The following is a 17249-nucleotide window of genomic DNA, read 5'->3' as shown; positions in this document are numbered from 1 at the left end:
GTAAAGGAAACAAAAGAAAAATTCGGAGTAGGTATTAAAATCCATGGAGAAGAAATAAAAACTTTGGGGTTCGCCGATGACATTGTAATTCTGTCAGAGACAGCAAAGGACTTGGAAGAGCAGTTGAATGGAATGGACAGTGTCTTAAAAGGAGGATATAAGATGAACATCAACAAAAGCAAAACAAGGATGATGGAATGTAATCGAATTAAGTCGGGTGATGCTGAGGGAATTAGATTAGGAAATGAGACACTTAAAGTAGTAAAGGAGTTTTGCTATTTGGGGAGCAAAATAACTGATGATGGTTGAAGTAGAGAGGATATAAAATGTAGACTTGCAATGGCAAGGAAAGCGTTTCTGAAGAAGAGAAATTTGTTAACATCGAGTATAGATTTAAGTGTCAGGAAGTCATTTCTGAAAGTATTTGTATGGAGTGTAGCCATGTATGAAAGTGAAACATGGACGATAAATAGTTTGGACGAGAAGAGAATAGAAGCTTTCGAAATGTGGTGCTACAGAAGAATGCTGAAGATTAGATGGGTAGATCACATAACTAATGAGGAAGTATTGAATAGGATTGGGGAGAAGAGAAGTTTGTGGCACAACTTGACCAGAAGAAGGGATCAGTTGGTAGGACATGTTCTGAGGCATCAAGGGATCACCAATTTAGTATTGGAGGGCAGCGTGGAGGGTAAAAATCATAGAGGGAGACCAAGAGATGAATACATTAAGCAGATTCAGAAGGATGTAGGTTGCAGTAGGTACTGGGAGATGAAGAAACTTGCACAGGATAGAGTAGCATGGAGAGCTGCATCAAACCAGTCTCAGGACTGAAGACCACAACAACAACAATTGGTGGTGGGGGGGGAGCAGTGTCCGGACCCCCTGAACAGCCCCTTTGGCTACGTACTTGATCCATCGCAATGAAATATCAGTAAGTTTGTTAATATTTTCTTAGAACCCAGTCTCACTAAATGCAGTCATGCCACTCTTATGAAATTCTCTCTTTCTTCAGTAGGCCAGTCTGAAGATGCCTAAATAAAGATTAAATGTGTCATCGGGAAATAATAAAAAAAAAAGGTTCTAACACTGGAAACAAGACTGCTTGTTTCTTCATATCATGCATACTTATTGCTGTACCACCCCCATTGTGAACTAGAAAGAGTTTTACTTTTAGTGTCTCATGTCCTAATCTAAATTCCTCGATATCACCTGATTTAATTCGACTACATCCCATTATTCCAGTTTTTCTACTGTTCATATTATATATGGATAATTTTTTGGCGATATGTACCAATAAAATTCTCTCAAGCTTCCAACTGCATCAAGTGGTTTCAAATATATGGATTTTAAACCACTTGATGCGGCTGAAAGCTCGAGAGAATTTTATTGTTGATATTACTTTTTTTCAAAAAAATGGCATCCATTCTGTCCAACTGCTCTTTGAAGTCCTTTGTAGTCTCAGACAGAATTACAATATCATCAGTCAACCTCAAAGTTTCGTACTTCTTCTCCTTAAACATTTATTCCCTCTTGAAATTTTCCCTTGGTTTCTTTTACTGGTTGCCCAATGTACAGATTGAACAACACCGGTGATAGGCTACAACCATGTCTCACCCCATTCGGAACCGTGCTTCCTTTCATATCCTTCATCTCCTGTAACTACAGTCTAGTTTCAGTACAAGTTTCAAAGATCCTATTCCTCCCTGTATTTTATCACTGCCTCTTTTCAGTACTTTGCGAGAATGTACTCCAGTCAACATTGTCAAAAGCTTTGATTAAATGCTATAAACAAAGGTTTGTTTGCTATTACTTAACCTATCTTCAATGAGAAGTCGTAGGATCAGTGTTGTCTCACGTGATACTACATATCTCCAGGAACCATACAGATGTCCGCCAAGGTCGGTTAAAATCAGTTATTTTATTCGTGTGTAAACAATTTGTGTAAGCATTTTGTAACCATGAATTATTAAACTGATAGTCCAGTACTATTCCACTTGTCAGCAGTTGGCTTCTTTGGAACTGTAATTATTATATTCTTCTTGAACTCTGTGGATATTTTGCCTGTCTTGTGTATCTTGCACCTAGGGGCTTTTTATGGCTGACTCTCCCAAAGATCTCAGTAAATCTGAGGGAATGTCATCTACAACAGGGTTATTATTATTGTTTATTTTCACTTTTGTCTTTCAGTTTTCTGCAAATTCTCATCTCTGAATAGTATCACTCAAACCTCATCTACATCATCTTTCCTTTCTGTAATACTGCCTTCGCATATGTTTTCCATGTATAAACTTGCTCTAAATTCCTTCCATCTTTTTGTGTTCCCTTCTTTGCTTAGTACACTGAAGTGACAAGTCATACGATGCCTTCTAATATTGTGTCGGAACTCCTTTTGTTCAGCGTAGCGCAACAACTTGACTGCCATGAACTCAACACATTGTTGGTAGTTCCCTACAGAAATCTTGAGCCGTGCCACCTTTATAGCAATCAATAGTTGCAAAGGTGTTACCAGTGCAAGATTTTGTGTGTAAACTGACCTCTCAGTTACGTTCCATAAATGTTAGGTGGGATTCATGTCAGGTTATTTGGGGGGCCAAATCACTCACTTCAGTTGCCAAGAATGTTCTTGAAACCAACTGCAAACAATTGTGACTCAGTGACATGACATAGGTGTGAACATGAGTTCTATAAATGGCTGTAAATGGTTTCCAAGTAGCCAAATACAGCCATTTCCAGCCAACGACCAGTTCATTTGGACCAGAGGAACAAGTCCATTCCATGTAAATACAACTCACACCATTATGGAGCCACCACCAGCTTACACAGTGCATTGTTCAACATAAGTCCACGGCTTCGTGGGGTCTGTGACACACTCAAATCCTACCATCAGTTCTTACTAACTGAAACTGGGACTCTTCTGACCAAGCTATGGTTTTCCAATCGTCTAGGACCCAACAGATATGGTCACAAGCCCAGAAAAGTCACTGCAGGTGCTGTCACGCTTTTATCAAAGGCACTCGCGTTGGGTGTCTGCTGCTATAGCTCATTAGCATCGAATTTTGCCACACTATCCTAACACATACATTCATCATACGTCCCGTGTTGATTTCTGCACTATTTCACATAGTCCTTGTGGTCTGTTACCACTGACAATTTTTACACATACGCAGCTGCTCTCGATCGTTAAGCAAAAGCTGTCAGCCACTGGGTTGTCTGTAGTGAGAGACAATGCCTGAAATGTGCTATTCTTGGCACACTTTTAACACTGCGGATCTTGGAATACTGAATTCCCTAACGATTTCCAAAATGGATTGTCCCATTCATCTAGCTCTGACAACCACCCCACGTTGAAAGTGTGTTAATTCCCATCATGCAGTGATACTCACGTTGGAAACCTTTTCACGAGTCATTTGAGTATCTGCTTGCCAATTAAGCTGGTGACATTCATACAGCTGTTTCTCTGTTCCCAAAGGCTTTGTTTAAAATACATAGGCAGCACCTGTCTTTCTACATCTACACCTTCACACATACTCTGGAAGCCACCCTACAGTGCTTCGGGTAAGGTAGCCTGTACCACTATCTGTCATTTCCTTTCCTGTCCCACTCGCAAACGAGCAAGGGAAAAATGACTATATGTATGCCTCTGTACGAGTCCTAATTTCTCTTATTTTATCTTCGTACTATTTAAGCAAAATTGATGTTGGCAGTAGTAGAATCGTTCAGCAGTCAGCTTCAAATCACTGTTCTCTAAATTTTCCCAATAATGTTGCTTTAATAGAATATCGCCTCCCCTCCTGGGATTCCCATTAGAGGTTCCACAACATCTCCGTAATATTTGTGTGTTATTTGAACCTGCCAGTAAAAAGTCTGTAAGCCCACCTCTGAACTGCTTGTCTTCCTTTAATCGAACATGGTGCAGATCCCAAACACTCATGCAGTACTCGAGAATCAGTTGCCCTAGTGACCTATATGCTTTCACTTCCACAGATGAATCACATTTTCTAAAATTCTCTCAATAAACAGAAGTTGACCATTCATCAACCCCACTACAATCCTTATATGTTCATTCCATTTCATATCGCTTTGCAGCGTTATGCCTAGATATTTAATAAATGTGACTGTGTCAGGTAGGACACTAGTAGTACTATATTTGAACCTTGCAGGTTTGTTCTTTCCTAATCATCTGCATTAACTTACCTTTTTCTACATGTAGAGCTAGCTTCACTTCATCACACCAACTAGAAAATTTGTCTAAGTTATCCTGAATCCTCCTACAGTCATTCAATGATGACACCTTCCTGCACATCACAGCTACGTCAGCAAACAGCCGCAGATTGCTGCCCATCCTGTCCTCATGAACATTTATGCGTATAGAAGATAACAGTGGTACTAACGCACTTTCCTTTGGCATTCCCGACAATGCCTATTTCCCCTGGTTAAGTTAGTTTGTACAGTTGCATTATTTCCAAGCCTTTCGTTTTTCCATATTGTATAAACACCATTGTTTTGGAATCAAAATGTTATTTTTTATGTAGTTGGGTTAGACCTATTTATCCATCTAGTTTCCTCATCTAGGCTCTGCACACATGATCATCGCACACACTCTCAGGGGCTGTAAATTCAATTCAGTATTCAGTAAAGAAGAAAAGGAAAGAAGTAATAACAGACTATTGTGAAGATTCAGATAAATGTAATTCTATATATATGTAACATTCCTTTGTTGTCATCAGGAAAATGGGTTATGATAAATAAATAAATGCAGACTTTTTGTGAATCGTGTTTTCTTTGTCTTACAATGTACATAACCTAAGTCATTTGATTGAGATACAGGAGACATCTCAAATTGTGGTAAAATTTCACCATAAACAAAAAATAGCTGATGTTAACAGACAACTTCATAATAATCTTATAATACAATTTTGTTATCCATACATACAATAGAATCTAACACTTAACTACCCCTTTCGCAAATGATCATTTCACTCCATGAATCCTTCTACTAAATAGTAGCATTTCTCCCACAGAATTTGCTGCAGCCTCATTTTTAAAATTTCTGACTTCATATTAAATATGTGTTTCCTTGTTGAATATCGTCGTCCCCATATACTGTGGAATCCATGCACATAATTTCAACTGGTGTGTGGGTAGCATAAAATTACTTTTATTTCTTGTGTTACATGTGTGGTTAAAATAATTCTCCTCAAATAAGTTTTGCCTGCTGTATAGGAAGATTACAATTTCATAAATGTAACAGTTAGGACTTGGAGTTTCCAAAATAATGGGCAACAAGACTCTGTTTGTTGTGCAGTACACATGTACTGGACAATTTTCTTTTGCAATTTCAGTATTCGAGATACACTACTTAAACTTTCCAAAAAATTATTCCATACCTAATGACAGATTCAAAATAACTATGATCAGAAATTTCTCGTGTTCTCAAGTCAATCAAATTTGCTAGTATTTGCTTTTGAAAGTCCCAATTGCTTAGTTTATTTTTATAGGAAGTCAATATGTGTATTCCAGCTTAGGTTCTTGTCCACGTTTAGTCCCAGGAAATTGACCACGTCAACTTCTTTCATAAGTTGATTCTTATGTTGTATTTAAGTTCCACACATTTCGAATGTTTGGTTTTGAAATGTACCATATGTATTTTTGCAATGTTCAGTTTCAATCCACTTAACTAAACCAGTTTTCTAAGGTATCCAGTGTGCTTACGATGGAGCTCAGAATTTTTTCTGCATCTTCATCTTCAATTAAAACAAAATAATCATCTATAAACAGAACTGAGGGAGAACTTATATTTATGGGTAAGTCATTTACGTAGAATAAAAACAGGGCTTGCCCCAAACAGAGCCTTGAGGCACACCTTGTGATATTATACTCCATTTACAACAATAATTCACTGTATCTGAGGTGAGAGTTACCCTTTGTTTTCTGTTGTTACCCATTGTTTTCTGATGTTAGCCCTTGTCCTTAATCCTGTATTTGTCTAATTTGTATAACTGCAAGTCATAGTTCATGGGGTCAAATGCTTTTATGAGATCACAGAAGATACCTGCAACCTTACTCCTCTGATCCAATGATTTGCCTATCTTTTCAATAATGTTATTCACTGCATCCAGAGTGTTTTTGCCTGGTTGAAATCCAAATTGGTTACTTATAATAATATCATTTTTAATATAAAGTTTTTCATCTGATTTCGAGTTACCTCCTATAACACTTTTGACAAGACTGGAAGAATAGAAATAGGCTGATAGTTTCCTATGTCTTCCCTCAACCCGTTCTTGAACAGAGGTCTGCCTTCAGCATACTTCAAAACATCGTGAAAGCATCCCTGTTCAAAACACAGGTTGAATATTTTAGTTAGGGGAGGTGCTATTATGCCACAAGCTGTTTTAATCACTTTAATGGGTAACCCATCCCACCCAGCAGAGTTTTTATTTTTTAATGATAACATTTTCCATGGTAAGACAGAGATTTAGGAACCAGGTTTTAAATTGTAAGACATTTCCATGGGCAGATGTGGACTCTGACCACAATCTATTGGTTATGAACTGTAGATAAAAACTGAAGAAACTGCACAAAGGTGGGAATTTAAGGAGATGGGATCTGGATAAACTGACCAAACCAGAGGTTGTACAGAGTTTCTGGGAGAGCATAAGGGAACAATTGACAAGAATGGGGGAAAGGAATACAGTAGAAGAAGAATGGGTAGCTCAGAGCGATGAAATAGTGAAGGCAGCACAGAATCAAGTAGGTAAAAAGACGAGAGCTAATATAAATCCTTGGGTAACAGAAGAAATATTGAATTTAATTGATGAACGGAGAAAATATAAAAATGCAGTAAATGAAGCAGGCAAAAAGGAATACAAACGTCTCAAAAATGATATCGACAGAAAGTACAAAATGGCTAAGCAGGGATGGCTAGAGGACAAATGTAAGGATGTAGAGGTGCATATCACTAGGGGTAAGATAGATAATGCCTACAGGAAAATTAAAGAGACCTTTGGAGAAAAGAGAACCACTTGTATGAATATCAAGAGCTCAGGTGGAAACCCAGTTCTAAGCAAAGAAGGGAAAGCAGAAAGGTGGAAGGAGTATATAGAGGGTCTATACAAGGGCAATGTACTTGAGGACAATATTATGGAAATGGAAGAGGATGTAGATGAAGGTGAAATGGGAGGTATGATACTGCGTGAAGAGTTTGACAGAGCACTGAAGGACCTGAGTCGAAACAAGGCCCCGGGAGTAGACAACATTCCATTGGAACTACTGACGGCCTTGGAAGAGCCAGTCCTGACAAAACTCTACCATCTGGTGAGCAAGATGTATGAGACAGGCGAAATACCCTCAGACTTCTAGAATAATATAATAATTCCAATCCCAAAGAAACCAAGTGTTGACAGATGTGAAAATTACCAAACTATCATCCCCCAGGCTGTGGCTAAGTCATGTCTCCGCAATATCCTTTCTTTCAGGAGTGCTAGTTCTGCAAGGTTCGCAGGAGAGCTTCTGTAAAGTTTGGAAGGTAGGAGACGAGGTACTGGCAGAAGTAAAGCTGTGAGGACGGGGCGTGAGTCATGCTTGGGTAGCTCAGTTGGTAGAGCACTTGCCCGCGAAAGGCAAAGGTCCCGAGTTCGAGTCTCGGTCCGGCACACAGTTTTAATCTGCCAGGAAGTTTCATATCAGCGCACACTGCACTGCAGAGTGAAAATCTCATTCTGGAAATATCCCCCAGGCTATGGCTAAGCCATGTCTCCACAATATCCTTTCTTTCAGGAGTGCTAGTTATGCAAGGTTCGCAGGAGAGCTTCTGTAAAGTTTGGGAGGTAGGAGACGAGGTACTGGCCGAAGTAAAGCTGTGAGGACGGGGCGTGAGTCGTGCTTGGGTAGCTCAGTTGGTAGATCACTTGCCCGTGAAAGGCAAAGGTCCCGAGTTTGAGTCTCGGTCCGGAACACAGTTTTAATCTGCCAGGAAGTTTCATATCAGTTTAATAAGTCATGGCTGCAAAATACTAACACGAATTCTTTACAGATGAATGGAAGAACTGGTAGAAGCCGACCTTGGGGAACATCAGTTTGGATTCCATAGAATTGTTGGAACACGTGAGGCAATACTGACCATACGACTTATTTTAGAAGCTAGATTAAGAAAAGGCAAACCTACATTTCTAGCATTTGTAGACTTAGAGAAAGCTTTTGACAATGTTGACTGGAATACTCTCTTTCAAATTCTGAAGGTGGCAGGGGTAAAATACAGAGAGAGAAAGGCTATTTACAATTTGTACAGAAACCAGATGGCAGTTATAAGAGTCGAGGGACATGAAAGGGAAGCAGTGGTTGGGAAGGGAGTGAGACAGGGTTGTAGCCTCTCCCCGATGTTATTCGTTCTGTATATTGAGCAAGCAGTAAAGGAAACAACAGAAAAATTCAGAGTAGGTATTAAAATAAAAACTTTAAGGTTTGCCAATGACATTGTAATTCTGTCAGAGACAGCAAAGGAATTGGAAGAGCAGTTGAATGGAATGGACAGTGTCTTGAAATGAGGATATAAGATGAACATCAACAAAAGCAAAACGAGGATAATGGAATGTAGTCGAATTAAGTCGGTTGATGCTGAGGGAATTAGATTAGGAAATGAGACACTTAAAGCAGTAAAGGAGTTTTGCTATTTGGGGAGCAAAATAACTGATGATGGTCAAAGAAGAGAGGATATAAAATGTGGACTGGCAATGGCAAGGAAAGCGTTTCTGAAGAAGAGAAATTCGTTAACATCAAGTATAGATTTAAGTGTCATTTCTGAAAGTATTTGTATGGAGTGTAGCTATGTATGGAAGTGAAACATGGATGATAAATAGTTTGGACAAGAAGAGAACAGAAGCTTTCGAAATGTGGTGCTACAGAAAAATGCTGAAGATTAGATGGGTAGATCACATAACTAATGAGGAGGTATTGAATAGAATTGGGGAGAAGAGGAGTTTGTGGCACAACTTGACTAGAAGAAGGGACCGGTTGGTACGACATGTTCTGAGGCATCAGGGGATCATAAATTTAGCATTGCAGAGCAGCGTGGAGGGCAAAAATCGTAGAGGGAGACCAAGAGGTGAATACACTAAGCAGATTCAGAAGTATGTAGGCTGCAGAAAGTACTGGGAGATGAAGAAGCTTGCACAGGATAGAGTAGCATGGCGAGCTGCATTAAACCAGTGTCTGGACTGAAGACCACAACAACAACAACAACATTTTCCATGTCCTTTCTTGTGCTTTTTCTTAAATCCATAAGATACTCAGCTTCTTGGAGGATTCCAAAGGGATTTACTTTACTCTGATACTCTGCTATATCAACATCTGACTTTGCCACATTTATGAGGAATTCATTTAAACACACTGATATTTGAGCCAGGTTTACAATAAAGCTATCATCTATTTTAATCCTAGATACTTCATTACTACTAACTATAACAGCTAACTTTGACTTGACAACAGACCACACTGCTTTTGTTTTACTTTTATGTTGTACCATGAACAGTAGCATGTTAATGTAACACGAGAAATAGTTCTTAGTAATGTGGACAGTTCCCTTTTTTGGATAGAGTCAAGTATTTCAGGTATTTCCTTTTCCACTGCTTTCTCATTCCTTGAGTATGAAGTGAGCACCTCACTGATGCCTCATGCTCATCCACAAATTTCTGCCTTGTTGCAGGGAAGGAGCCGCATTCAGCAAGTGCTTGATGTATAACCAGAGTGATGTGAGGGACTTCAGCAACAGGAGGGAACCTGTGAAGTGCCAGCATAGCTGGGAGTATGACAACACCTGGTTCTCATTGACAGCGACATCACAGATGAATTGGGTCTGTGACAACCAGCAGACTGTTAATACCATCTTGTTCTACTCGCAGAATATTGGAGTGGCATTAGGCTTACTCTTTGGCTATGTAGGTGACATGTACGTAACTATTTTTCTCTTTCTCATTCCACTCATCATAAATAAACACTACTCCATTTGACAATAGTAACATGTATATACGCTAACCCAACAAGAAATGCAGGGTATCCACAAATGTCTACCCTGAAAACAAAACAATATAAATATTTCTTCATTGAATACAATAAATGAAACATGTGTTATACCACATATGCCTCTATTTATTAAGTTTTAAACCTTAGTTAAACATTTAACCTATATCATACACTTCAACAATTAAGTCACTTCATGTGCACCCCTGGTAACATGCAAAATATCAAGCCAGTATTTAATCTCTTGCCCCACATTCTGCAACATGACTCGTGTGATTGTGCACATGGCATAACTGACATCAGGAACTGCTGTTTTGAACAGAATATCTTTCACATTTCCTCGAAGAAAGAAATCTCAGTGGGTAATGCCAGGTGATGTCGGGTGCCACAGAAATGGGCCATCACTGCCAATCCACCTGTTAGAGAAGATCACATTAAGAAAAACGCAGACTTCTAGAGCCTGATGAATGGGAGTTCCATCTTGCTGAAAGATGATAGTATCTTCCATATCCTATAGCCGGGAATGGTGTAATTCACCAACATGCCTAGGTAAACATATCAACTTACATTGCTTTCAAGGAAGAAAAATGGACCAGTCAGAGATATACCCGCACCACACATTAACCTTTGGACTGTCCCAAATATATGATAAGAGTATTTTTCTGATACCCAGTTCTGGACATCATGGCAGTTAACTGAGTCACAAACATGAAATGTGAGCTCATTGGAGAAACACACCAGCTTCGAGAAATCATTGTCATTATTCAAACGGTTCAGCATGTCCACCGCAAATTGTTCATGTTTTGAGCGATCACCTGGTGGTAATGCCTGATCAGTTTGGATCTTGTACACATACAATTTAGGACGTTTACAAAACACTTTATGCACTGTACTCTTTGGCACTTGAAGCTCCCAGGATAGCTTGTCTAATCGAATTCTGTGGCAACCTCATGAATGCGGTTTGAACCGCCTGCACTGTCTCCTCTGAAACAGGTTGTCTGCAGCTGCTTGTCTGTATCTGAATCAACCCCATTGCTAAAAAAGTATCCATCCATGTTCAGATTAACTTGACATCAGGTGCTTTCTTTCCATAATGAGACACAAACTTTTGCTGCACAATACTCAGTGATCTGGTTTCTGCCAGCCACACAATAGAATAAGTTTTCTCCTGAGGAGGAAGCTATTTTTATAATATAGCACACACAGCACTCATTGGGGCAAAAGTCTTGAATGAGACACAGCTGTGCAACTTCATGGTGTCTCTAGTAGACATGTAACAAAAACAACCTCTACCATCACAAATATAACTAACATTTAATCTAGAAATCAGTGTGAACATTTATGGACACCCTGTACTATGCTAAAATATAATAGTGTGCCTAATTATAAATTAATACAATAGCTGAATTAATTTAAACTTTCAGTTAGCTATCACATAATGTCCACTGTCATGATATCTATTTGTGTATAGCTGTTTACTATTTATTTTGTCCCCTTTCTATACCACAGTATTTACATAATATCTATTTCAGCAACATTATGTAACAAACAATCTTCTTTATTTGTTTGTTTTAATTGTAGCCAGTGCTCATTCAGTGTAAACTGCAGCTAATGAAATGTGTATAATTGTAAAAAAATACCCCCTAAGGTAAGTCTTTCCGCTCCCGGGATTGGAATGACTCCTTACCCTCTCCCTTCAAACCCACATCTTTCCCTCTCCTTCCCTCTTTCCTGATGAAGCAACCTTGGGTTGCGAAAGCTTGAAATTTGTGTGTGTGTTTATGTGTTTATTGTCTCCATCAACATACCGCTTTCTTGAGTTCTGGAAACGAACTGAGTCTCACAGGTTAGTGTTAGGACTGTAGGGTTGATGTGGAAGACTTTTCCTCAACATGCAGAATGTGGACTTCAACTGTGAAAATGTCAGTTGTCTTAGGAAAATCATTGACTATGAAACATTTTCAAGAAAGTCCATGTAGTATTGGCCTCCTACAATTGTTACCTGGGGTATTCTGTCTGTTGCTATTAGTTCATTCTTGCCATAACCTATAATCAGTATTAGGTTGCCTTGGAACTGTTGGCATAGGCATTATCTGGCCAACGAGAGAGCCAGGATGTTTCTATTTAGAGCATTGATATTTCAATTCTGCCTCAAAATCTTGAATACTTGTTTCACCTATGGCAAAAATCTTATTTAAAACTAATCTTCCTCTGTCTCACAACACTGAAGCAATTTTTGTACAATTTTCTTGAGATTTGCTTTTTTGCTCTTTACTCAGATGATGAGGAGCCCATTTTGCAGCGACTTCTCAGTAGTTTCTTAGTTATAATTCTGAACAATAAAGAGTCAGACATGTTTGCTTCTTTTGCAATTTTGCTTCTGATATGTCATGATATGTGAAGCATGCTACTAATGAATAGATGCATGCAGGCAGTCAAAGAGCAGTGGAATTTTATTTATTATTATGAACACTTACAGTAACAGCCACCTCCGTGTATACTAGCATAGTCACTAAGCAGTGCTTAGTTGGTTGTAATAGGATGCCTCTGATGTAGTCGAAAATGTTCATATATGAAAATAGTCCGTGACTGATGCACTCACAATCACTCGGCAATTTGGACACGGTCGTGAGGCAGTGCGCTTTAACTGGCAGGTCACAGGCAAGGCTGCACTAAAGCCCAGTGTGTACTGTGCAATTGGAACATAGAACTCTGAGGAACTGTTTGGTGGTCAGAGTTAAGCTGAGAGAAACCATGAGCAGTGATGTCATGTCAATGGATACTTAGCAGGTGGCATCCTAAAAAGCCATCCCATAGAAAAATGCCAGGAAAATGTGGTGGTGGTGGCATGCGACTGATGGAGGCAAGATGGTGCCAGCAGTAGCTGTGCTGTGTATGATAAGCATAATGCCCCCTGGTACCATGGTGGCTGCTGGGGCGTGGCCTCCATTATTGTGTTGCTGGCACATTGGTAGCGTGGCAACCAGCAATACATTGCTGTTTTGTGTTTGGTGGCTGGGTCATAGGCGACAAACAAGATGCGGTATCTCTCTTTCGTAAGGAGGAGCTGGTAGAGGCATCTCACTGTATGGATGCTGGCAACAGCTGAGGGTGCAGCATCCCATCTTCCTCAAAGGAGAGATGGTAGAACCATCCTGGAGAACAAGTATGTCCTGAAGGGAGGAGGCATCACGTGGGCAGGATGACAAATCGAGGAACGGGTGCCAGCACCGGAGACCTAGACATGGAAATGGGGCCGAGGCATGGTGGCACCGAGGGAGCCACATAAAAACCCTAGGTCTGCTGAGAACTGAGAACAGGGATGAGTGAATGGACCAAATAGACATGCATGGTTGTCATCAAGAAAGGGCAACCAGGCCAGTGAAGATGACAAGACTTGGTGTGTCCAGGCATTTCAGTGCATGGTTTTCCCCACAGCGTTCAATTTTTATGTAAGACTGCTAGTCACTACCTGTTTCATTTTCTCCCTCTATTTCATCTACATCTATATCTACATGGATACTCAGCAAATCACATTTAAGTACCTGGCAGAGGGTTCATCGAACCACCTTCACAATTCTCTATTATTCCTATCTAGTATAGTGCGCAGAAAGAATGAACATCTATATCTTTCCGCACAAGCTCTGATTTCCCTTATTTTATCATGGTCATCGTTCCTCCCTATGTAGGTCAGTGTCAACAAAATATTTTCTCATTCGGAGGAGAATGTTGGTGATTGGAATTTCGTGAGAAGATTCCATCGCAACGAAAAACGCCTTTCTTCTAATGATTTCCAGCCCAAATCCTGCATCATTTCTGTGACACTCTCTCCCATATTTCGCGATAATACATGCTGCCTTTCTTTGAACTTTTTCGATGTACTCCATCAGTCCGATCTGGTAAGGATCCCACACCGCGCAGCAGTATTCTAAAAGAGGATGGACAAACGTCGTGTAGGCAGTCTCCTTAGTAGGTCTGTTACATTTTCTCAGTGTCCTGCCAATAACATGCAGTCTTTGGTTAGCCTTTCCCACAACATTTTCTATGTGTTCTTTCCAATTTAAGTTGTTCGTAATTGTAATACTTAGGTATTTAGTTGAATTTACAGCATTTAGATTAGACTGATTTATCGTGTAACCGATTCAAATCATAATATCTCATCAAAACACAAATTATGAAAACACGTGACGTTAGTTGAAAGCCTGGCTCACAACTTTTTCTTCACGCGTGGGAGCAATTCTGTTACAGACGCACATGCACTGTGGGCAGAAGTTGTGAAATGGCTCTTGTATACATCAAAATAATGTTTTATGTACCTTTTACTATTTTGTGATCACAATCAGTCAACAGTGCAACATAATAATGCAGTAATTCCAATGTAAGTAACCTTCAACTAATCCAGTTTTATCTCTAAGATAGGTTTACATTGTTTTCATTTGTTATTGGCTACAATTACAGTTAAATAGATCATTCCTCACATCGGTTTTTGCTATAGGGCACCACCACCCCAAGGAACTTTCGCCACAAGGGGGGAAAAACAGCCAACACCTTGCGTAAACAACAACAAATGTAGTCAAAACAGGAACAGCCGACTGAAGGTAAACCAGTCGATCAAAATCGATAGCGGCACTATTTCTGTAAATCAAAATCATTATTAACAGTGAGTGGTTGCTGTTTCTTGTGAGAAGCAACTTGTATTCATAGATATGTAGCTTAAGGTTCCACTGAACAGACTACCTGCAGGAAACTGAGTCTTGGAACACTACATGAAGTAAATACATAGGTGTGATACTAGTTCAGTGCCTGTAAAAAGAACGTTCGGTACCATGGTGTCATGTAGTTCTGTTACCTATCAATCATCAAGAATTGAAAAGCATTCATAATATATTGTAACAACGTAAATTATCTGAACTTTGCAAAGTTCTGTACATAATTCACCACTTAACGAGAATAATCAACTATTCCGAATACAAATATTTTACTGTACACTGTGGAGGACAAAAACCTAATAATAAGTTCAGACCAGGGTAGAGCTGTCTAACCCACTGACATATTTCAAATAACCCTAAGTTGGAAATGTCTGCCTGCATATCTGAGTGGTGAGCACTGCTGAGGAATTGGGTTCGATTCCTAGTACTGACAGGGATTTTTCGTTGGTGGGAGGACTGGTACAGGATGCACTCAACCTCTTGAGGCCTACTGTAGAGCTACTCAACTGGTTAGTAGCAGTTCCAAGGTCTAGCAACCCGACAGCAACCAGAAGAGAGATGTGCTGGCCACATGCTCCTCCATATAGCATCCAATTACACCAATGGCAGAGGATGACACGGCGGTCACTTGAGCCTAATTGTCCTGTCCAGAGCCAGAACACGGAATTTTACCTTTTTATAGGTCAGAAAAGCACTATTGTGGGACTACAGCTATAAAATGACAGCCGCCCAGTGAATGGAGTACGGAAGTGTTTCCGTCAAGTGAACGTGTTCGGTTATGTCTAGCCATGTGGTTTTGTCTGCCTCACATGCTGCTGTAGTTTGCTTACTAGCTTCAGAAATCAGTTTCAATATAGGACTTTTAGCCTACTTTAATAGTGTAGTTTTACACTGTAAGCACCACAGAAAATTTTGCATTTCACATAATCAGCCATGTACAGGAATTTAAATGTTGTCTGTTCTGCTGAAATCATACAGTTAGTATCAGACGTTTTAGCGCGACTGGTATTAACTGGAGCAAGTGAGTTAAAGCTATTGTTTTATGGCTGCATCCCCACAACACTGCACTTCTGACCTGTGGTCATCTGGAAAATTTTGATTCATTCGACTTTTTCTACCCTGACTTTACTGTCAGGTTCTTATTCTCCATACTATATCATTACCAACATGTTCCAGAAAACTGTGTGCAAAAGTGCAATTTTTCAGAGGGTCATATCTCAGGTTCTATTGATCACAGAAATAATAGGTCAGGTGTTTTCATAGCCCTTGGCCTAGCGGTCATTTGTATGACTATTGGAACAGTGGCTATAGTGCAGCTATCCTATAGCACAAGATCAATGTTAAAACATTTCACACTTCCTCCAGCCAAGGTACTTTTGCAAATCAATTGCCCTTTAGAATTACGTGTGGCATAGGGTGGTCCTTAGGCGGCTTATAATAATTTCTATTCGTGGCAGGTCATCAAAATTTTTACCATATATTCTTAAGATAGTATTCTCAAGGAATATCAAAACTTTTTTTTATATCATTATCCCTTACCGAGGAGAAGAGGTTCAAAGTTACTGTACTTATGTAATATCCAGTTTGGAGCATAAATGTCATTTTCACTGACGCAATGAATACGTGGCAAGAGTTTAAGGGTCATCGCAAGGGTGCAGATGCCACCAAACATGATGTTTTTGATCAGCATTTCTTCACTAATAAAACTTCATGATGTGCAGTCCCTGTATAATGGGCACTTCTCACCTCTACAGATATGCCCCGAGTGGTACAGTAGATTCAAAAAATAGGCTAAAGAAGGTCTTAACATGCCTAAAAAGAACTTAAAATGACTGCCAAAATTATTTAAAACTGGAAAGACAGAAAATTCATTAAAATATTTCTAATAACTTTTTTACTCTTTTACAATGCAAATCAAAAGCTGGGCATTTTCAATGAATTGCGATCAATGAGCAAATTATTAAGAAAAAATGTAAAGCAAACAATTTTGGGTTAACCTTATATTCTGCATACTTAATTACTTTTAATATGCGTCAAAGTATGTAAATGTGTGGAACTGTATAAATAAACTGTCAGAACATCACTGACCTACAGAATTCATTTTATGTAAGTAGCATACACTGCTGTAGCAGGGAAAGATGGAAACCAACAGAAAAATTTCCTGCCTGAGCACAAAAATGGTGAATACTTTCCTCTTAAAAAGACTCTGACAGAAAACTGGGAAACCAACTGCCTCAGACATTTCTCACTAAAAATTTTGGCATACGAACATATTCGCGCTTTTTGTGCTGAATGACAATAGCAGAGAGAGATGGGGACACTGAAAGAGAGAAGAGACAATGCCAGTTGGAGAGAAAGAGGGATGAGACATTGATGGTGGGAGAGAAAATGTGGCAAGGAAAGAGAAAGAGAGACTGATAAAGACAGTAACAGTGGGTGTTAAAGAGAGGAGATAATACTGGTCAGTAAGAGACAGTGGCAGTAAGAGAGAAAGAGAGATGGGTTGAGATAGATGTAGTTGGA

At 39.5% G+C, this 17249-nt stretch overlaps 1 protein-coding gene across 1 annotated transcript in view; it reads left to right on the top strand.

Moving 5' to 3' along the window:
• LOC124789241 (solute carrier family 22 member 1-like) overlaps positions 1-17249 on the top strand; it is a 63618-nt gene that overhangs the window by 11095 nt on the left and 35274 nt on the right. Inside the window, exon 2 of the mRNA XM_047256536.1 lies at positions 9704-9935. Within this exon, the coding sequence (XP_047112492.1) occupies positions 9704-9935 (232 nt within the window). The remainder of the gene's footprint in view (positions 1-9703; positions 9936-17249) is intronic.

Source organism: Schistocerca piceifrons, chromosome 3 (assembly GCF_021461385.2).
Source record: "Schistocerca piceifrons isolate TAMUIC-IGC-003096 chromosome 3, iqSchPice1.1, whole genome shotgun sequence".
Lineage (NCBI taxonomy): Eukaryota > Metazoa > Arthropoda > Insecta > Orthoptera > Acrididae > Schistocerca > Schistocerca piceifrons.
Note: the sequence above shows the minus strand (reverse complement) of the source record. Positions and strands in the feature narration are given on the sequence as shown.